We start from the raw sequence: 23,240 nt of genomic DNA, 5'->3' as shown, positions 1-23,240 counted from the left end.
GCTCGGCATGCTCAGTTGGGCTAAGACTGTAAGTGAAAAGATTAAACAATGCTAACCCCAACACTAGATCAATCGTGTGTTGAATATCTCTCATGAGTGGGAGCTTGTCGAGTAATTCTTCGAGCACTAGAACTACAAAATCAGAAATTAGATCCCATCTGAGTTTAGGAAAGATTCAATTGTAGGTACAATTTCTTTTCTTACTAATGCCAATATCAAAACCATTGTATGTCTATATTTTGCCCCTTGCTGGAATGTTTGCCCTATTCTTCACCGTCTGCACTCGCTTACGGTTTTCTTCAACTATTTAATGAAGTATAGAAAGTCTATGGATTAGATTCTGAAGGAAAGAAACATAATGGACAAAAGAACACTAACTGTTCATGTGGTTACTGCACCCAGACACAGGTGCACGCTAAAGACCATTTAGCTCCAGTGATATTGAAAATCTCATCATCCAAACAATGCCTCTGTGCACACTCTCATTGGCCCCGTGCTGGGGCAAGCGGTTATTATTACTATTATTGTTGTTGTTGTTGTTCCCCTGTTAAGAGATTGGCAATGATTTATCCCGTGGAATCTGATCATTTATCTATACATGCAATGGGATGCAAGATCATCAAAGCAAATTAATCCCATTAACCTATAAACACCGTAGTTACCAGATCATCACTGATACAAACCCTTTACCCACTGTGGCTTGCCGCCAGATCTTTGATATTTAAAATTCCAACCAGTTACCCTCAAATCATATCTAAAACCTATAAACATTCCCTGGTCCTGTCCTGTGATGGTCGCTTGGTAGGGACAATAAATTCAGAAGCAATGAAGCATATGGGTAAGGATTGGGCTATGTGGAATGACTGTTTTCTTGATCCAGGACAGCTTTTGGAAGCCAATATCACAAGCATCACTAAGGTCTTGAATCATGCTCTCCGACTGAAGTTCAAGATCAAAGAGATTTGGAGTGCCAACAAAGAAGTTCTTAATCTTCTTCCTTCGCCAGACACGATACCTTGGCCATGGCTTCTTATACCTTTACTCTTATATATTTCCACTCGCTCCATTGGAATTCTGTTCAAAGAACTGACTGATACCAACATTTTATCATTTTTGCAATATTTTGCTTTCGTAGCCATGAGAGATCAGTGTGATTCTCTATCTCAGGATGATGGTGTATTTCTGATCAATTAACTATTTTTTTGTTTCCTTCTATCCAAAAAAAAAAAAAAAAAGAAGGATAGTGCAGTGTGGGATGCCAAACACCAGCTTTGCGGTTAGCCCCCAGCCATGAGTTTCAAACAAAAAGAAAAACAGAAGTAATGCCAACTCCCTGAGCAATAATTATTTACAGGCATCACTTATGGAAGTCTATAGTGAGGCGAGCCTTGGTGCAATGGTTACGTTGTGTTATTGCAACCTGTTTGTTGTGGGTTCAAAACTTGGAAACAACCTATCCTGCGAAGCAGCGGGTACGGCGGTGTACATTTGCCCCTCCCAGACCCCCTGCAATAGCAGGAGCCTCATGCACTGGGTTGCTCTTTTACTTATGGAAGCCTATATTGGTATATAGGAGCACATTTGTTGATATTCTGTCTTAGATAGTCTTGACTTGTCCATTTAGGTGACACATGCTTCTTATTTTACCAAAAAAAAAAAGAGAAACATGTTTCTTATTAAATCATTCCAACAGAGACTGGAAGAGCCTTGTTTCCTAGTTACCTGTTTGAACCATCCGGTGAACCCACTGCTGCTAGTAGTGCTTGTGTCTGAAAAAATATACTGCTATAGTGAGCACTTACATTCTGAATACACCATACTTTGTCTCTTCAGGGACAAGTTTCGTGGAAGCAGAGAGGCAGAGACCTAGAACTTTCCTTGTGTCTGCAGGATCAATTATACCATCATCCCAGAGTCTTGCAGTGGAGTAGTAAGGACTTCCTTCTTTCTCATACGCTTCCACAACTCTGGCCTTGAATTTCTCCTCTTCTTCTTGATCCCACTGATACAGATGAATTGCCTTGTTAATATTTGGTCACATATAAAATATTGTAACTTATAACTTCTCAAAGAGTTTACCTCAATTCCTTGCCTTTTCTTGTTGCTCTTTTCAATTTGAGCCAGCACACCAGCAGCCTTCAGATTGACCCCAAAAAATTGAAAATCCGTAAATAATATTTGGGAAAGTGTGATGGTCTTGCATCACACTCAAGAATTGATACAAAAATGTTCTGGATTGAGTAATGGAGCTACCTGGGGGCCACCCATCACAGATATTCTGGCAGTTGGCCAAAGGAACAAGAAATTAGGACTATATGCACGCCCACACATTCCATAATTACCAGCACCAAAACTTCCACCAATGAGGATCGTTATTTTAGGGACCTGAACAAGCCAACAGAAGGTACATGAAATTCAACTGAACAACTAAATTAGCAGCAAAGATGTTTTACACTTACGTTTAGAACATACACGACTGTCAATATCAAGGACTAATTCTGTACCTTCCAATGAATACTCTCCATTAGAACAAAAATGGTCGTATAAAAAAAATTGGGTGCATAAAAACATATATTCAACAGAGCTCAAGCAATACGACAGAACATCCCAAACGGGGAAAGAAGAAAAAATAGGAAAAATTGAACTCTCTTCAGATTCCAGAACAAAGTATCTGTGCTCAAAGCAAAGAGTCCCAAAACAAAACTATGATTTACTAATGCCTAACACTAAAGACAGGGATAGCAACAGGGTGGGTCAAACCCAAGACCTGCCTTGCCTTGCCCCAATTGTTTGGATATAACCCTCAACAGATTTGGTAGTGGTTTGGTGTGCAAAAGCCCTTAGCGCCCTCCCGAAAGTGGCTTAACCTACAAGTCCCTGCCCTGACTGTATAGATCAGTAGATTTCTTGAGGATTTCACAGGGAAGAGGTTTGGTGAAGGGGACGACCTGCCCTGAACCTGACCACTTGACAGTTCTGAGTGTAGAGAAGCGAAACCATTATCAAATGAACATAAAGAAAAGGTCGAGTCTAACCTTTGCACAGGAAACTGCCATCACCATTTTTGCTCCAGCTTTGGCAATTCCACTTGCCTCAGATCTTGACCCAACCTGTCCAATGAATGAACTTAAAAACAATGAAAAGAGGTGCAGTCTGCATGTCTGATAATTTCAGTCTTGAATGTGCTTTCAACGTAAAGAATGTTTCCTCCCCAAAAAAGAGGGGAAGTTTTCCATAATGTACCCAAATAAATGAGAGAAAAGTGAACACATGTTATCTCTTTAGACAAATAAAGAATAGCATTCGTTTAGAGAGGACTTTTATAACTCTTATAAGAGTTGGCAAGAGGCCCTGCTTTTAAATAAAAATGCCATCAGACTTGAGAAACAGGAGTAATGACAACTCAGCTGTAGCATGTTCCATACTGAAGGAAGTTAAAACCATTTTATTAGGAATCATTAACTTTGTGATGTAGATTTTCAGCAGAAAGAAGAGGAAGGAAAATTTTTTCCTGCAGTTTGGTTCACCTGGTTCAAACCAACCCCTGCGATTCAAGATTGATTCAAGTTCACTCAATTTTAGGTCCTGAATGGATTTATTTATGGGTCACTGGGCTAAGTATTTTGGACTTTCTGTTGTAAAAGACCCATTCTATAAGCCCAATTATGAGGGATTTGAGTCCTATACGAGATTAGGTGTTAAATTCTATTTTATAGAGTTTCTATTTCCAAAGTCAGAGACTGTCCAAGGCAAGGTATAATATATAAAAGGTTAAACCCTACAGATAACCTGAACAATCAAGAAACATGTTCATAGAATGAGAATGTTGATATGGCTGGCTGACTAACTAGGAAGGACAAAATCAAAGATGAGCACATCCAAAGCATTACGCCTAGGGGGGGGGGGACCCAATTGGACACTGAGGCCCCATTTGACGACACTCTTGCTTCCCTGTGTTTTCTAAAATGAATTTTTTTTGTGACCTGGCTTCATAACACAAAGATGCAAACTTGGTCCGCAAAAATGATTTCCACATGTTAAGTGTCTGAAACTTCAAAAATTCACATCACATGAAACAGCAAGTACTGGTGCTGATTTGATTTGAACTAATAGTAGATCAAATTAAAATTATATCATTTGAAAGCAGGAAAAAAGGGTGGACCTTGGTACAACGGTAAGGTTGCTCCATTGTGACCAAGTGGTTGGTCACGGGTTTGAGTCTCTGGAAACAGCCTCTCCACGAATTGGGGGTAAGGCTGTGTACATTATGAACCCCCCCCCGACCCTACAGTGGCAGGAGCCTCTTGCACTGGGTACGCCCATTTTTTTTCATTTGAAAGCAGGAAAATGAAAGATTAGAGTTTGAAGTTATATTCATCCAAAGGGGAAAAAATCAGCATTTACAAGTTTTTGACAATGCCGGACACGTCCTTGTTATATGCCATTCACCAAATTTGTTAGTTTTTAGATAGACTATTTGTTTCTCATTCTCAATTCAAAGAAGAGAGTTTTTAATGAAATCCACATTATCAAAAGAGAAGGCCAACACTAAAAAGGGAAGCTGCTGCTCGGTTGTTTGATGTATTTCACATAATGACTAATTCTAGGATAGACTTGAATCACTCTAATGTGCACCCATCTTCTTACATACTGTTAGAGATACATAAAAATAGATAAAATATTGATTAAAGACGAAGAAGAAGAATTTACCATAAATCCAGTAATATTCTGAAGAAATATCAAAGGAATGTTACGCTGAGCACATAACTCTATGAAGTGGGCCCCTTTTAGAGCAGACTCTGTAAACAATATTCCATTGTTTCCAATAATTCCGACAGGTTGTCCAAAGATCCTCGCAAAACCTGTTACAAGAGTCTGCACAAAAGATGTAAGAAATTCCAAGCCTTGAATCAACAAACAAGAACATTTGCAAGACAAGTGATTGAAAATGCCCTCACAGTGCCATACAACTTCTTGAATTCATCAAATTCACTTCCATCGATGATACGGGCAATTATTGATCGGATGTCAAAAGGCTGCCTGAGGTCTGTTGGTGCAATGGAACGGAGCTCCTTTACATCATGTATTGGATCTTTAAAATCAGGGGCACCATTTGACATGATTCCTTGTTTTCCAGCCATGTACAAGTTCTTAATGATATTCCTCCCAATAGCAAGTCCATGCAACTCATCTACAATCAAGACATGTGTCACATATATGATCAAGCATGCAAGTGGGAATTCTTTCTCAAGTGTCACCAAAAACAATATGTAAATATAAACTACATGTTACTTGCCCTTCCTATCAACTTCCAAGGCTAGACAATCAGGGAGAATTCACAGGATACAAAGGGATTGAGAGACCACCTGTTACACAACAAACATGGATTCTCTTTCCTTTCTTTATCATTTTTTTTCCTTTTGTTGGGGGGGGGGGGGGGGGGAGGTATGGAAATGGTCTACCATTAGGGGCTGATATCGAAAAACTCGTTTCTTCTTTGCATTAATTGCTTTTCTTGCTTCTGTAATACTGGGACAGCATGCTCCCACCAAAGCCCTAAGTTTCCATAAGTCTTCTTGTGGGCAATTGCACAAAATACATCAGCGAACTCGTGATATGTTCCAAAGAAGACACAAAAAGTGATTTGGCCTTCAACATATTGGACCATGTGCAACAAGGACAGAAATTCAGTTAAACACTAATTCATCCGTTATACAGTTGCAAGGGAGGTTTTGTGCCACTAAATCTATTTGACTTGATTTATGCCTTCCAAGGATTTAATGGTCCTAATGTGGCGTTGGCATTTTAAGAGGGAAACATATTTGGTGATGTTATTGCTACAACCGCTTATCCGAATCCCAAAAGTTCAAGCTGTTAAGTAAGGGCCACCACAATGTATATCGACACACAACACCCCCCAGCACGTGCAGACCCACACACACACAGCTCCACACGTGACATCATCACGTGGTGGCACCATCATGAGGCACCAAGGGGCACAACAATACATAACACAAACCCCTCACTAATGGAGTTGACTCAACCTATCAAGTATCAACAGCTATTAGGTTGCAATTTTATATACACAATCACAGACTACAACTTAGAACCAGAATCAGAGAAAATTAATTACTCAAGATCAAGAGATCCGATACCCTCAAACCCTGGTCGAATGAAGGTCTGATGGAGTAGAAAAAATATCCAAAATCTGATATAAATCTGATGGATGGATAAGGCTGTGCAGGGTATGTTTCAGAAATAGCAAGTAATGTTCCTGAAATTTAGGAACTTCAAGAACTGACAATCTAACCGTCAGATCAGAATCAAATTTAGATGGTACGTTCCCCAAGGAGTGAGGAACAAACCATACAAACATCAGTCCAATTCAAGGGTTAGATGCCCCTAGAAAGTATTTCCTATTGCAATACACCCAAAACAGGGGTACCACCAGGTGTTTGAACAGCAATAAAAACTGAAATGAAATATCCCAGATTCTTTCCAATGTTCAGGAATATGAAGCCCTTACTAACCCCACAGAAAACAAGAGAAGAAATTGAATCAATAGGGTATGTACTTGTTACCATAGGGAAGAAGAAAGATAAAAAAGGGAATATGATCAGATACCCACCTGACCTTGACCAGAATCCCTCCAGTCGACCTCAGAGTCTCACTGAGGGGCTGATGTCTCTCACAGTAGCAAGAACCTGTCACTCACAGATCGTTGAAGGCAAAGCCAACAAAAAACATTCTTTATTCAAATCGTGGGTATGGCTGCTAACAGCCTACATGTTTAAAGAAATAAAATTTCTCAATCATATTGACTTCACAAAAACAGCCAACCAATAGGATTAAAGATCCTAAATATAATGACTTGAACATAAAACAAAATAGAAATAGACTAGGAAATCTCCCACACATAATAATAGGAGAAATCCCATGGTGACTAAAACTCTTTAGTTAAAGAAAGAAATAAAGACTGACCTGGCTCGGGCTTATAAATCCTACCCTAGCCGATAGGATACAAGGAATAAAATAAAGAAAACTAATCCTAAAATAAAACCCACAACTGGTCTTTGAGAGAGACCAGAACTCCCAAACCAGGGTAAACCAGAACCTGGTTTGGGTGAACCAAAAGGTCCAGTTCTAGGGAACCATAGGCTGCTGAATGGGCCTGATTCCCTTCCCCCTGCAACTACAGGTTTGCTGGAACCTATCTGCATCACTCGCACTCACAAGGGATCGAACACCCAACCTCCTGGCTCTGAAACCATGTTACAACCGTTTATCCCAAAAGCTCGAACTGTTAAGGGTCACAGCAATGCATATCAACACAACAATTCTATAGTAGATACTAGCTAATCTTGGTGCAGTAAGAAGAAAGGAATAGTGTTTCAGGACAAAGTTGTGTTCAATAAGGAGTCGTCAATTGGGTTACCATCAAAGTAGCTCACGGGACAACCACTGTAAAATACTTCATTGGTATCTCAACATCCTTGACTCTTTGCAATTAGTTCAAGGAAGCAAGATCATTCCCTAAACTCTCAAGATTAATAGGCCTTAGCTGCCACCTTACAAAGGACTTTACTAAAAATTACCTTGAGGACATTCATAAAAAAGAATTTACCCCTGATGAATACTGGATGAGAAGCAAGGTCCTTCGCCACTGTGGCAATAACTAGAACCACCTCAGGAGAGTCATTCAAATGTTTTCAGATCTGGTAGGGAATGGGACTCGACTACAGTATGAATAATTTGTTTCATGGTCTAAGAACTAGTAGAACAATAGACTTTGATTGGAATAGGTTGAGCCCAGTTCAGCTACTAGAGGAATGGCTTGGAAAAGGTGATGTCATAGTAGCTTGTAAGAGATTTCCAATTATAGAAGGTTTACGAGCAAACTTGGAAAGCACAAAACATTTTAATCACAAACCCATTCAATTAAAAAAAAAAATTAAACAGTAGACTTGTCCAAAGTAAGAAAAGGCCTCTGAAAAGCAATAACTAAGAAAATGACAAAAGCATGAATGCACATTGAGTACATATACTGGACTAGACAGGACTTCGGAACAATCTTGATCAGAATCAGCCTCCTCAACGGTTCCATCAAGCGTGAAAAGAACCATCTTAAGCCATGCACATGTAAAAGGAATGAAGCAAGGGGGAAAGGAAAGAGTGACAGAATTATAAAATCTCATTGGCCATCTGCATATGGCAGAACTGATGATTTGATTGGACCAATCTAACAACCCATGGTAAATCCACTCCTCCCTCCATTAGGTCAGAATGTGTTCACGATGGGCCTGCACAAGCTGCAGCTCCAATGTCAAGCCTGCTAACAGTCTTGAGCTTGATTGGGTCTGAAGCTCCAGTTGAGCAGCATGCTCCCTCAGCATACAGATTCCCAAAATGAGGCAAAGTCCTTGATGCCCAAATTATCACACGGAAGAAGGGACCATCTATTTCTGTAGGAGATAAACATGCAGAAGTGAAATCAGCAATCACTTAGCTAACAAAGGAGGGAGAAAATTGTAGCTTTGTAGCTACGTTCTTCATCGTCTTTAGCATGCTGACTGTTTCTTCCTTCACAGGAATGCAGGACAAGAACCTCCATTTCTTCATTTTATTTGTATTACTGTGACAGAACCTTAGATTGATTGGACCAATCTAACAACCCATGGTAAATCCACTCCTCCCTCCATTAGGTCAGAATGTGTTCAAGATGGTCCTGCACAAGCTGCAGCTCCAATGTCAAGCCTGCTAACAGTCTTGAGCTTGATTGGGTCTCAAGCTCCAGTTGAGCAGCATGCTCCCTCAGCATACAGATTCCCAAAATGAGGCAAAGTCCTTGATGCCCAAATTATCACACGGAAGAAGGGACTATCTATTTCTGTAGGAGATAAACATGCAGAAGTGAAATCAGCAATCACTTAGCTAACAAAGGAGGGAGAAAATTGTAGCTTTGTAGCTACGTTCTTCATCGTCTTTAGCATGCTGACTGTTTCTTCCTTCACAGGAATGCAGGACAAGAACCTCCATTTCTTCATTTTATTTGTATTACTGTGACAGAACCTTAAACTACCTCCACAATCTGAAGAAGAAGAAGCGAACTGATAGAGAGAGAGACGATGGAGATGGACAAGAGAATTGTTGAACCACGATAGATTCAACTTGTATGTCTATCGTGGATATCATCCTTTATTTATAATAGCAAACCAAATAGACTCCTAGTAGGAGTATAGAATGGACAAGACTAAGACTGCCTAAGACCATGGAACAAGAACTCGCCGAGATCTCGGTAATATCTCGGTTTTTGCAAAACTGAGACGAGATCAAAAGCCAAATGGGATAAATATACTGTCTCGGCCGAGATCTCGGTGAGAAACCTTGTATATAGACACTTATTTATGCCAGAAACCAGGACAGATACTTACTTATGTCAGAAGTAAATGTTTTTATATTTGTTATTTCATTTACTTAAGATATTATTCATAAATAAGCAAATACCCCCTATTTGAATCCAATAAAAATAATTAAAAATCAAATTCCAAAAGGATAAAAAGTCAACCCCCCAGTTCAAGAACAAAAATTGGATTTCCGACGGTAGGTGCAATTTTCAACGTTTAAATGCTGGGGTTTTTCTTAAATCTAAAAATTCAATAAATCTTAATATGGTAAAACATTGCTAAAAACCAAAGTGTGGTAAAATATTCATTTGTTTTGATGTCTAAAAAAATATTTTTATTCAAAGCGGTTTTGACAGCATTCGCCTACACCAAATTAACTTGGACTGAAACATAACTCCTTCAATATAAATCAGATTTAAGCAATCTTGGATAAGAAATATAAAAACATTTACTTAAATGATATTAGACATAAATAAGTATTTGCCCTGGTTTCTAGCATAAATAATTGTTTGTCCTAGTTTCCCACTAAGTCAATCTCCTATTTGGAATTTGATTTTGGAAAATCTGATAATGTCATTGTGTTTAAATAGCCCAAAATAGGCTATATACCAAGGTTCATGACCAAACTAGGTCAAAAACCCACCGAAACCATCAAATGAGTTCAAAAAGAAAAGTGCGCCAACTCGCCAAGATCTCGGCCCAACTCAGTTTTCTGGTTGGGCGAAACCAGTACCGAAACCGAGTTCTCAAACCATGCCTAAGACTAATTACAAAGGAATAAAGAAACTAAAAGAGAAATAAACATACCTAAACTCTACAACTCAGCATAACTCACGATAGGGACACTGCCCTTATTGTGAGTAACCTTTGACAATTACCATTGCCTCTCTTCGTTGCTTAACAAACACGATTTGAAAAGGAAGTAGAATTTTTTTCACTTTCCATATCATCTTGAACTCAGAGAAGCAAAGTAAGGAAGAGCTATTTAAACTAGTTCTTTTTATGTATAGAGCTATTTATACTAATTCCAATTAATACATTACCAACTGGTGGACTAGTCCACTCGTGGTGGAAGTTCAAAGCACGTGTAGATGGCATTGTGAATGTATAAAGAATGAACATCAAGAAAACTCCACTATTAGCCAGAGAGAGAAAAATACAACAGAGAGTACCTTCAGCAAAATGATCAGAGACACCCGATATCTTACAATGCATGCTTGCACCACCCAAATCCTCTGCTGAAACCTCCTCTCCTGTAGCAGCCTACCAAAATTGCGCCTTCAGATACACCCTAGAGTTGAAAGATACATTTCCAAAGAAAGGATCCAAATCACAAATAAAGAAGTTGTAGAAAACACCAGGAATTGGAACATGAAGAGTTCCGGAGCACCAGAACTAACCTTCACTAGAGGAGGCCCAGCTAAAAATATAGTACCATTTCCTTTAACTATTACGCTTTCATCAGCCATTGCAGGAATATAAGCACCTCCTGCTGTGCAAGAACCCAAAACCAGTGCAATTTGAGGAATACCCTGTGCAGACATTTGGGCTTGATTATAGAATATTCTACCAAAATTATCCTTGTCAGGAAAGACATCTGCCTGTCTTGGAAGGTTAGCACCTCCGCTGTCGACAAGATAGAGACATGGTAAGTTGCATTGGGCAGCGATTTCTTGTGCTCTGAGGTGTTTTTTAACAGTGATGGGGTAATATGTTCCCCCCTTGACAGTGGGGTCATTAGCCACAAACATGCAAAGCCGTCCATGCACTGTTCCTAATCCAGTGATTATCCCTCCAGATGGTAAGGATTCTTCGTACAGTTCATGGCCTGCAAGCTTTATCAAGAATATGTAAGTTAGAAACAGGAAAAAAAACACTTGCAATAAACAATACATCGAGCATAAAGGTAGACACATTCAAAATGATAAAATTGAAGGATTTTGAAGTATCATTCTTCCAGGCCAACTTTAAGGAAAAAGAGATTTGTTTAATAAAAGAAAACAAAAGCACCTACTTTCTAGAAGAATTATGTTATCTTATATAATAAGGTAACCACTTCATGCATAAAGAGGTATGTATTTTCTCTCACAGGAAATTATCCAGACAGAAATTCTACCATATCAGGCACATGTTCTCAGTAAATCTGGAGAAGCAATGTGACAGTCACACACTTGGATAAGTCATAGACTCATAGCCCAGATATATATCTTCCAACCGATTTGCCATCTTGATCTGATCCGTCTAATTGATGGAGTGTACCTTGGACTTATAAATAACTTGAATTTAAATGAATCAAATGATTTGACTTTAATCCTCAATAGAAGACGAGAAAATTTATTCAAAATCAAAAGGAGAAGTGTGTGTACAATTACAACACTATAATCAGGCACAATTTTACAGAAAGAATCTGTATATGTCCGTATAGACTAAAAATACAGTACATTTTAAATACGGTTGTTATATTAGGGGCGACTCTCTTTATAAGCATGCAGTGACCTTAAAACTACACTTAAAAAAATTGACAGTAAAACTTAGTCCAAAAAATTTTAAACTATGCCCAAAAATAATAAGAGGGCTCATTTACTTGAAACCCGATTCAAGGAAATAAGGTGTTTCATAAACCGCATCAAAGATTTATATGGCACATATGCGGTTTAAGTACAGCACTTTAAGTGATTGAAATTGCATCCAGTTTCTCGCCAGTTTTAACATAGTCTTCTAAGATATTCAAGTTCTCTGAAGTCCAATCCAATTCCTCCAAATAAAAACGAACACTAAACAAAAACTCCAACCTGTGACAGCTCGAGAAAGGAGGAGCCAGGATCGATTAAGCGATCAATGCGCTCTCTCGGAAGAAGTTTATTTCGACTCTTGTTTCTTCGTACAGCTTCAGCGCCGCCCCCAGAGAGAACCTAAAACAAACAGAGACCCAATTTCCTGTTAAACTCAGGGGTCAGCACACACACACACACACGGACAAAAACTGAGCGAGCGAGAGAAAGAACCTTATTGATGTGAGAATGGAGTTGGGAAATGAGCTCGTCCATGGCTTTAGAGTTACGAAGGAAGGTATCGGAGTTGCGGTCGATGCCATCCGGTAGAACTCCCAAACAATACTCTCTTGTTATCTGAAGAAGATTGACCCTGCTTCTCCCCAGAGTAATCGATGAACTTGCTCGCTTTGCGAACACTCTCAGGTTCAGCATCTCTCCTCTCGCTCGCTTGCTTGATTGTGATTCTTAGTACTTTACATAAAATTCATAACACATATCCACACACCTCGCTATCTCGCTTCTGTCCCGTGGAGCGTTGCTGGAGAAATGGAGAATGTCTCTTCTTATCCGATGATAATGAACTAACAACTCAGAAGAGCTGGAGTTGAGTCAGCCGATAACATATTTATGCTTTGAAAATAAAAATGATCGCGTCACCGGCCTGTGGTCACCCTATCAATTTAGCAGAAAAAGGATCAAAAGGTCACCTAGGGGGTAATTAAGGGGTACATGTGTACTTGCGTCATTTTTTTCTGAGTTTTTTGGTCTATCCTAATATACTGACTACAAAGGGCTGGCCAAGACAAACCAATAGAACCTACAACTACCAAGGGGATGAGGTAGCTGATCCGGATTCGGATGAGGACAGATCTTAACCCTCCATGGGGGTGTGGGACCTGTTTCTAGAGTATGGGACCCACATCCCATGAAGGGGTCAGTTCTGTCGCCACCCGTCCCCATTGGGTAGTTGATCCGGATTCAAGATGGGGGAGGGAACAGGGGGAGAGGGAAAGGGTGTCTTTTTAATGGCACAAATGGGAGGAGTATGTACTCCAACTAGCAAATCTCCAACCAACTGAGATAGCGTTCACATTTGTGACATTAAATATGACATACTTTCTTCCGTTAATTAATTAATAGGAAGGCATTTTCTGTCTAGAAGCATGGTCCCTGCACTAGCACGGGCAGTATTTCCATCTTTCATGAGGGCAAGACGATCCGAATTCACATCAGAAATCACCAACATGAATGCAAACGAAATCACACACTCCCGTACATTATTTTTCTTCCCTTAGGTTGTGTTTGGTTATCTAGAAAGGAAGAGAAAATCATACAAATTGTACGATTTTCTTGGATCAAAATACTTTCCCAGTGTTTGGACCGATGGAAGGTTCTCCGGTTTAAATTTAAAAATAATAAGGATGTCAACAGATAATTGAACATCTATATTCAATCCACATTCATAGTTGTTTAGGAGAATCTGAATCCATCCGAAAACTAATCAAATACGAATATGATAAACCCCCTATCTGATCGATTATTATCTGATTCGTTTAGCAATCCGGCAATAGTAAATTGCCTAAAATATTTATTAGTTAATCATAGATTTGTTATATGCTCAGATCGAACACCTTATATCCTATGAAATATAGATCGTTTACTTGTCCCATCTTCAGTTTGTGGAAACAGCTTTCTTTCATCACTTGTCAATGGGTTGCATCTTACATTAATTAGGTGTAGCTCATTTAGTAAAATGCCTAAAATATTTATTAGTTAATCATAGATTTGTTATATGCTCAGATCGAACACCTTATATCCTATGAAATATAGATCGTTTACTTGTCCCATCTTCAGTTTGTGGAAACAGCTTTCTTTCATCACTTGTCAATGGGTTGCATCTTACATTAATTAGGTGTAGCTCATTTTCCTGAGGAAAGAAAAAAAAACATGAGGCAATTCCACCAACTCTTCTGGAATTCTTATTTGGGAATTGGGAGTGATTATCACGCTCGGGCTTGATAAGCCTTTGAATTCAAGAAACACACTTCCATTTCACTTTAAACCATTATTTTCTTTACATACATTATATCCCGAACGAATGCTGCCCAGGAAGGACCTTTGAAAGCTAGTCCTTAATGCTGGAAACAGAACTGAATTATACCAGAGTCCATGCCAATACTCATATTTCTCCCATATCTCACTGCGATTTCTTCTCTGCCTGATCAAAGATATTATCCTTTCATTAGTATAGAACAGAAAACAAAGCCCAATCAATGCAAAGAACAACAACCATTGACCATAAAGCATTCAATTCAGATATTATCCTTTCTTGGAATTGAACCCAAACATGATAGTTTGTACGGTTGAAATGAGTCACCAAATCTGACACGTAATAGCCTATCAAAGTGATTCTCCATCCATTGAACAAGAATGCCAAACCATTTTTTGTCCACATGGCAAAAACCAGAGGGTTTGTCGGAAAGTTCCTACAACAGGCATGTACAACCCCTTTTTCCAAAACTAAATAAAATGTTAGTAATAAAGAAGAGGCCAGAGGCCCAAATCTCAGATGACGACTGACTTATTAGGATTTCTAACTCGGTGACCACAGGTCTCCACCACTTCTCTGATTTGAACGCAAACAAGCAGACAAAAATTGTTCATACAAAAACTTAGGGACCTAATTGGTTTATAGGAAAAGAAGAGAAAAAGAAGAACCCATTCATTCTCTGGTCGCTTCAGTGTTTCAATTTTTTCCCCTTTTAAGTTTAATACCAAGTACACATTACAGTTGTGCTTTGCTCTCTACATATATTTCAATTATGTTACTGTGGCTGGTGTTGTTCTGCCATATTAAGGTTTACATGGGAGACTCAAAGTGTCCATCTTATTGGGACCCTCTTCATAAGCCATGTTTATGGGTCACACCTTCTCCAAATCAGCCCCAAGGTCCAAGACATATTTAACTTTGGGCAATAATAACAGCCCTTCACTATTCCATAATAAATTTCTTAAATAAGCGCACCCCCCCCCCCCCAAAAAAAAAAAAAACAATTTAAAAAATGGTGTAAAATTGTGCTTCATTTTTCTTTTGAATGTATAGGGTGAAATTGCCACGTTAAAAGAACATGAAGCAGAGAAGCAACTAAGTACCAGTTCTGAATTGAACACAAGCTTATCATGTGTTACCTCCAACCCTTGCCAGTTGGGTCTCAAAAACAAAGTGCAGTGTTCAAAGTGTAGGTGAGAACAGTGAGCAGCCAATCAGGCAGAACTAGAGGTACTTCGGTTTTTATCAGACAAGAAGAATGTACTTCTGTTGTGTGTGTGTGTGAAAGAGAGAGAGAGAGAGAGAGAGAGAGAGAGAAGTTACCAGGTGTTCAAAGGTAGAAAAAAATTAATCACGGAGTGCATGATCATCAGAAGGCATGGCAGGTGAAGCAACCACTTAAGGAACCCATATGCTTAGTCTTACTAAATGACAGAGCTCTACTGGAACTCTGAGGGACCTGAGGGGCCTCTCTCAATGACACAGAGTTCCTCATTTCTTGGGCCTTCTTCTGAGCTGATCTCAGCTTGTTCATGATCTTGTCCATTGAAGACGATCGCTTCTTCTCCAGTTTCACCTGAATCAAACTTTCTAATCAGTGAAACAGGCAAATGAAAATATATACAGCACGAGTAGTCTCCTCTGTTATTTATCTTATTGATGCAGGGGCCTACAGGATACGGAAAAAAATTCACAAACACACACACATGCACACACAAATAAAAGCGAAAATAACAATTAATATAGGAACAAGTTTTCTGGATGGTCCTCTTCGTAGGGTTTCTTTTTAGTTTTGTATGTGAACCCTTCTTGCGTACATGGGAATGAATCATACACATGGCAGCTATAGAGATTCCCCAAATATTTTCAAAATTATTAGTCTTGCATCTCAAGTGGCAAGTTTCAGCTAGAAACACAGTAGGAGATCCTCCACAGACCTTAACCAAAGAAACATCAGAATAGATTCCCATTGCTTGCAGCCAACACAGATATGAGGTTTTTATTTATTTATTTATTTTGGGGGGGGGGGGGGGGAACACAAAAAAGAAGTAAATGTTTAAAGACAGCAAATACGAGTGCATTTCACATGTTTCCACTATTTAAGAATCCAAAAGAGATTCATAGCCTAAAACCACATGGCCAAAGAAAGCATATTTTCCTGTCATGCTTTATATTAAATCCAATATATAAAGGTTAAATATTTTAAAGATTTTTAATAGGGAAACCCTTATATGCAGATCACAAGGACAAGGTTCCCATAAACATAGCCAACCGGAGAGAAGAATATGATTCTTCGTGGCACTACAGGGTCCAATCAAGAGAGAATGAAAGGCATGCAACAGGTGTTTCGGAAAATTTTATCTGACAAACTGGATGTATATTCCAGATTCATTTTACACTTTTATGTATGAAGTTACGGATATCTCCACAATGGGACATAAAAAAGGATCAGAAATCCAGTCAAAAAGGTTCCTCTCAGATGGGTAGTCTGAATTGGACAGGCCATCTCTATGCATGGATCAGCGAGTATTCCTAAGAAGGTTCCTCAGTGGCCCAACCAGAAAACCTCTATTACATGGACAGATAGATAACAACATTTTTTTCCTTTCAAAACAGCACTTGATGTACAGCGATCTCCATCTCAGCATATCATTTTTGCCCTTTTTCCTATTTCGATTTTAACACATGCTAGGGAACCAAGCAAACATAGAGGACAACTTCTAGTTTCTAACCCCTCACTTTTTAACTATAATTCTCAACTTCAAAAGGAGAAAAGCGTAGGAAAGGTTACAAAGGAGAACCTCTAGTTTCCGTATTGCTGCTTCAGCCTTTGCTTTCTGCAAATTTTCCCATGCAGTTATCTTGGCTTCCTCCCTTTTAAGCCTGAAAGGAAGGTGACACATGTCATTCCTACAATAATTATTCACAACTGTGTAAAATGTTCTCTATAGCTATTTTATATATGGTGAAACAAAATGTACAAAATCAAAAAGAAGAGCAGAGGATGCACACTTTGACTTGCATTTTGCAGTATCGGCAACTTCCCAAGCTGAAACTTGAGCTTCTGCAGCTTCCTCTCTCCAGTCCTCTGCATCCATTGGCCCCTTCTCAGGCTTTTGGGTACTATGTTTTCTGGACCATCTTGTCACAGTGACTCGCTCATCTACCTGCACATCCCTGACTGCTGATTTAGAAGAAGGACGGCTCTGCAGCTCCACTGTGGGAAGGAGCAAGGGAAGGGGAGAGGGAGAGAATGAAGGCCTCTCCTTGGGAGACGAATGGGTGCTACCCTCAGGGCTCATCTGTGTTGCCATGTCCCTTCTTGATACAGCACTAGAAATTGTGGTTGCTGCACCCTTGGTGCAATCAGGTTTTGCTTCTGCAGAATCAACAGGCAGGACACTAGTTGGAATTTCACTTTCTCTTAAATACTGAAAGGATTTTTTTTTTTTTGGGTAGGATGATCATTCCCCAACCCCCCCCCCCCCCCATATGAGTCGGGATCCGATAGCTGATCTCCAAACAAACAGCAGGAGACCTTAACACCAAGCCAAGACTTAAATACATCATACTGAAAGGTTTGAATAATCATGACCTACATTCAGTCAATTGCATATTCAATGCTTAAATATAACAAACCATGTATGGATGCTCCTACAACAACACAAGGCTCAACATCGAAAAGCAGCACAAAAAGAAAGGAAATAGCTTAATGAGGTCTTGTTCATGGCGTCCTCAGCCACCGGAAGCCAGATCATTGCAGGTATGGGCCACAATGTTTAGTAACCAGATTAAAGCAGGGCTCAGGGCAATGACAACAATTTCATCCAATGACTGGATCCTACCTCCTAAAGGTTCAAGCTAAATTGTGGCAGCGAAATTAACGACGGAAATCCCAATGAGGTCAAGCTAGTGCCAGGGTGCATAAGGCACTTACATCAAAAGAAAAAACCAAAAGTGCTCACAAGGGCATTTAAATACAGGTGGAAGGTGAAGCTGTTAGTGATAGCCAATGCACAAGTCTGATCCTGAAGAAGATGGTAATTGGGTGTCATTTAACCATTATCCTTCTACTGTCTCCTACTAGGTTCAAGGAAAAAAGATTGTCTACCAGTATATCAAATCAAATCTGTTGTTCGGAAGATAAATAGGAAGCTTCTAGGAGGTTGGCACATATTAATTGCATATTTGTTTATGGATTCACTCGGTTCTTCATCTCTATCTCTTTGTCTGTAGCCTTGGCCGACGCTGAAGCTTAGCTGGAAATGGTTGCTGGGTAGATCAAGATGCAGTCAAATGGCATTTCTTGGACTCATGCACATTGGGAATGAACCAGAATGTCTAGAACAAATTGATCCTGACAGAAATGGTTTAGGATGACCTGTTTACAGGTAAAGGTAATCCAATATGTCCCAATTTCTTATTTTATTTTTGGTCATTCAACAACAAGATCTATCCAAAAGAGATGGTCCTACACTCCTACTGAGAACAATCAGGTATTAGTGAGGAACTCAAGGCCTCAACTACAATGTAAATGTCAGATGATGACTCTCGTGGATGAAGTTTAAAAAACAGAATTTAAGTCATTTTGGGCTACCAATTTAAAGCAAAATAAACCAAAAATATGGTAGCCCACTGGGGAAAAAATGATCTTTTATATCATACACTAAAATATATGTCCATTTATGAAAAGTATCAATTATTCTCAATTTTTCACATGAAAGTTTTGGGCATTTTACCAAATAATTTAATTTTTTATTTTATATACAAACTGAATCTAATTTATATTTTCCACAAATTTATTCTATAATTAATCATAATTATTACTGATATGATCTTGACTATGTTTCCTGCTCAATTGATTTTAGAATAGGTGACACTTAGCTTAGCTGGCAAGGATCGAATCCCATCTTCACCGTTTGTGCAAAATAAGTGTTCCCCTCTCTCTCTCTCTCTCTTGTAATCCCTCCCACTCAGGTGCAGGTCCACCCTTTGATGTATGTAAAAAAGTAAATTAGGATTAGATATGATATTGAAATTCTTATTAAGAGAGCCTTCTCTATACAGCCCTAAAAATCTGCCAGGTGATACCATATAAGAGTTTATCTTTGGAATGAATTCTACCTTATTGTTTGTTGTGATAAGGAGAGGTATTTATAATTGTATTCTCATCTTTTACAACAGCTAGTTTAATTACAATGGATAAGAGTTTTCTCATATCCTTTCCTATCTTGTAGGAGAGATCAAATCCTGAGGAGTAGGAGCATCGTTGGCCAGCTCTGACTTGCTCAACAATGAATCCGAATTTTGAATATTTGAATTTGACTTTGAATTATCCGTTATAAACACATCAAGTTTGGTCAAGATTTGGATGGCTAGTGAAAATTTTAATATTACAAGGTGGGCCATGATTGATATCAAGAATTTAAAAGTCCGTGTTGTAGGTTGGATCAGACACCAGAAATACCAATCCAGATCTGCCAATCCTGCCCAATAGAGATGGCAAATCCACATGGTCAGTGGTATCAGTCGTTATTGGATGGATTGGCTGATCTGCCAAACAATCCTGATAATTGAATTCTTGCCACAATTTTCTTTAAAACTTGACAGATGGCCATCCACATGGCTCCCTATTATCCTTTTGTGTGCGGTGTGTGTCAGACTATCTATCCTGTTAGATGTGCCAAATGAACCATCTACTCATTTGATGTCTATGAATACACGAGAGGAAATCTAAATGATAGTAGGCCATGTGGTCGAGATAGAACGTGAACTTTGACATATAGATTATTCAAAGGATGCACTATGCTGTATACATCCGATGGTTGAATCAACCAAATAAACCCCCGTAATAAAAAATGGACATTGTACACAAGTGTCTCTCAATCAAGCCATGTATAGAACATTTCTTCTTCCTATAATCACAGAATTAAAGACCAAACCAGTGTAAAACTCAAATGGTGCTTACCATTTTTCTAGTTTAACCAACAAGTTCTCATAGTAAATGAAAATCAAACTGGAACCATATAGGGTTATAAATATAACCACATTGTCACCAAGCTGCAGTTGTCACGTTTTTAGTACTTTGAATTCCACTTGACAACTCTAAATATATTTTAAGTTATACTCGCAAGAAAAAATTTAACCTTTTAATCATATATCTATTGTGCAAAGTTTATCTAGCTGCATCTAAAAGCAACCTAAGTGTCTTCTTGTAAATGTGCATGGAATGTGCAATTAGAACATCATCCTTCAAATGCTTGTTCCTTTGACATTAATATGGCATGTAGAGATGAAAAGGGGGGAAAACCATTGTTTACAGAATCTATTTTTAACTGTGCCATACAAAATGACCAAAATTTCCACCATATGATGAAATTTTGAGGACATAAATCAATATTTTTTATGCCATGATCCAGACACCAACATTCAGAATGAAGCATGTGTCTTTTGACTTCCAGGCATTGGCCTTGGGACGTTTATCTTCCCCTTCATTTATTGAGATTCTTTTTTACTGACTAACATTTATGTTATTCACCTATTTTGCTTTTCCCACACCTCACTCTTATTGGAAGGGGAAAAAAAGGTGAAGGTGGAGTTAATGGGAAAAAGATGTCTTGTGACCACTTTTCATAAGCCTGTATCCATACTCCAGTATTCCGAAGTGTAAGGAGTTCTGTTCAATAAAACCCCAAACGCAAAGCAGCGATATTCATTGGATTTCCAAGACTAGAAATTTCACTGATGACAATAAACAACACCCCCCCCCCTCCAAAATGAACATATAAGCCTATGTAACCTATAAGAGACCAGGGGTCCATATTAAGGTGGTGAGAAAGGTTTTGCCTCATGTGTTGAAAGGAAGCAACCGTGCTATAGTAAACAAGAAAATCGATAAACTCAGACCTCAGGAATTCGGAAAATCTATTCAGCAAACAAAACGCGTAAAATAACCTAGTCAAAAGGGCAGAATCATGTACCTTGTGCCCTCTGCAACGATAACAGGCTCAATATATCCGAGCAACCATGCACGCTAGCCGACCGCATAATGCTAGGCTCGAAGGCCGCAAGAAGAGGACCACCGCCACCAACACCACTCCCACTACCAACACAACGACCGGAGAAATCATCTGCTAACAGTACTCCAGCAGAAAACGGAGAACTTGCCATAAAATTGCCAACATTGCCGCCTTCAAACATCGGCGTAGCTGGCGAATAAGTCGAATAGTAGGCATTCCCCGGTGCGCCAAGCGGCCCGCTTTTCGACTTCGGCTTCTGCTGAGGGTTCGGCAACGAAGATCTGCTCACTCCATCTCCCGAAACCGGGCTGCAAATCCACCTTTCTGCATCCTCCCATTTAGAGGGTAAAGTCCTTCCACTGTTGAAAGGCAAGAGGGCAGCAGTAGCATACCTCCGGCTGCCGTTCACTGGCAATGGAACCCGTTCTGAGCTCCATCCCTTCTGCATCCCTATAATTCCGTGCCGGTAATTCGGTGTTCCTGGACTGGGGAAGATACCAGTTTTGCGAGAAGAAACAATGCTCTTCTTCATGCCTCCCAATCGCGGCGAAGAGCTGGTGACATCGCTTGCCCCATTTTTCAAATCAAGTGAAACAGAGAGTCTTCGCCTACCTGATCTTTTGACAGCTGTAGTAGCATCAGATTTGAGTCGCCTGTTTTGACATTCTGTGAAGAAACTGTTTTAGAGTTCGGACTTGAAAGAATGGAAGCTGATTAGCTGAAAATAGAGTTTGGTACCTTTGAGAGCTTGGGAGAAGGAAGTCTGCGGTTGATCTAGGGTGTAGTTATCGTCTTCTGTCTCTATTTCTTCTTCTCGTTCTGTAAAGGACCCGGTTAGTGAGCTTGGTGTCCCAAATTGAAGTTATATCGGAAGTCGTAAGACGGAAGACATGGTCTCTTTCTATTTTTCCCACAAACTTTTTTCTTTTGGTTTGAACTTTGAACTCATCCTAGTCTAGGCAGTAGTACCTTTTGCCTTGTCTCTTTTTGTGGCAGGGAGACTGTTCTTATTGACTGTACGTGATGTCCTCGGATCTAAATCTGGGCCACTCGAGCACCAACGGTAATCACGCTCGTGTCCTGCCAAATGCTGGATAAATCAAAGATTTTTGCTATCAGGAAATCGACGAATTTCAAATTTGAGTGCCAATTTCAAAGCTCAAAAGCGCCATTTCCAGTTGGATGCTAAAACTTTCCAGTTGGAAAAGGAAAAATCATGTTTTATCGTTTCTAATATCAGTGGAAATCAAAAAAAAAAAATCGTATATAGTCAAGAAATGTGTTACTTTACGCAAAAGATCAAACAAGTGAAAGAAAAGAAGAAAATGAAAGAAAAAAATTCCAGCTGAAGAGAGAGAGAGTTGGCTTGTGCATGCAAATGCAGCACAGATAGTCTGAGGATGAAACATCCAACAGTTCATCTGCATTGTCGAATCGAAAATGATAGAGAAAAGATCAAGGTTACCTTAGAGATTTCAGAAACCAGAGCTTCTTGATCATGAACATCGGATACAAATGAACGATTAGCGCTTCCAGAAGTGGAAGAGAATATACTAAGGATAACAGAATCAGGACTGTCGTCCCGAGCTTTGAAACCCGATGGCTTCTTCTCTTGAAACCCTAACCCCGGCATTGCCTGCAGCTTCTCATTACAGTAGGTGGAAGAGAGGAAGATTTTTAGGACTTTTAGACAGAGAGAATGAAGAGAGATTAAGATTCCTTTTAACGCGGAAGAAATTTCGCTCTAATGGCAATGGCGGGTGTTGCTTGGACAGTATTATTATTATTATTTTGTCTGCCGTTCTCTTCCTTTTATGTTTGACGCGTGCTTAAAATTTGAATGAGACCCGGGAACCACCAACCGAAACCCATCACTTTCACTTTCTTCTTACATTTTTACTGAAATACCACTCTGATGATGAGTTATGATTTAAGAACGTCGCTTTTTGTTTGTTTCCTTCTTGCTTGTGGGTTGTGTGACATGAAGGGTATT

General features: G+C 39.3%; 2 protein-coding genes across 3 annotated transcripts; both read right to left on the bottom strand.

The window, feature by feature from the left end:
* Positions 1 to 1,602: 1,602 nt before the first annotated feature.
* LOC122658773 (methylcrotonoyl-CoA carboxylase beta chain, mitochondrial) lies at positions 1,603 to 12,657 on the bottom strand. 2 transcript variants are annotated; one of them, XM_043853884.1, is made up of 10 exons: positions 12,410 to 12,654; positions 12,197 to 12,316; positions 10,805 to 11,239; positions 10,577 to 10,667; positions 4,959 to 5,191; positions 4,711 to 4,875; positions 3,036 to 3,110; positions 2,254 to 2,385; positions 2,080 to 2,136; positions 1,603 to 2,002 (listed from the first exon to the last, which is right to left on the bottom strand). In XM_043853884.1, exons 1-10 carry the CDS (start codon positions 12,608 to 12,610, stop codon positions 1,799 to 1,801), a joined length of 1,713 nt encoding a protein of 570 aa, XP_043709819.1. In that variant the 5' UTR covers positions 12,611 to 12,654; the 3' UTR covers positions 1,603 to 1,798. The 2 variants fall into 2 exon arrangements, with proteins under 2 accessions (XP_043709819.1, XP_043709820.1); XM_043853885.1 differs by lacking the exon at positions 3,036 to 3,110 and having other exon boundaries at positions 12,410 to 12,657.
* Positions 12,658 to 14,207: 1,550 nt separating this feature from the next.
* Positions 14,208 to 22,946, bottom strand: LOC122660187. Its single transcript, XM_043855387.1, has 8 exons — positions 22,713 to 22,946; positions 22,217 to 22,337; positions 21,986 to 22,066; positions 21,209 to 21,913; positions 17,241 to 17,607; positions 17,030 to 17,111; positions 15,552 to 15,804; positions 14,208 to 14,396 (listed from the first exon to the last, which is right to left on the bottom strand). The coding sequence occupies exons 1-7, from the start codon at positions 22,878 to 22,880 to the stop codon at positions 15,598 to 15,600; spliced, it is 1,731 nt and encodes a 576-aa protein (XP_043711322.1). The 5' UTR covers positions 22,881 to 22,946; the 3' UTR covers positions 14,208 to 14,396; positions 15,552 to 15,597.
* Positions 22,947 to 23,240: the final 294 nt, after the last annotated feature.

The sequence above is a fragment of the Telopea speciosissima genome, chromosome 4, assembly GCF_018873765.1.
Source record: "Telopea speciosissima isolate NSW1024214 ecotype Mountain lineage chromosome 4, Tspe_v1, whole genome shotgun sequence".
Taxonomy (NCBI): Eukaryota; Viridiplantae; Streptophyta; class Magnoliopsida; order Proteales; family Proteaceae; genus Telopea; species Telopea speciosissima.
This window is presented reverse-complemented; position numbering and strand designations above follow the sequence as displayed.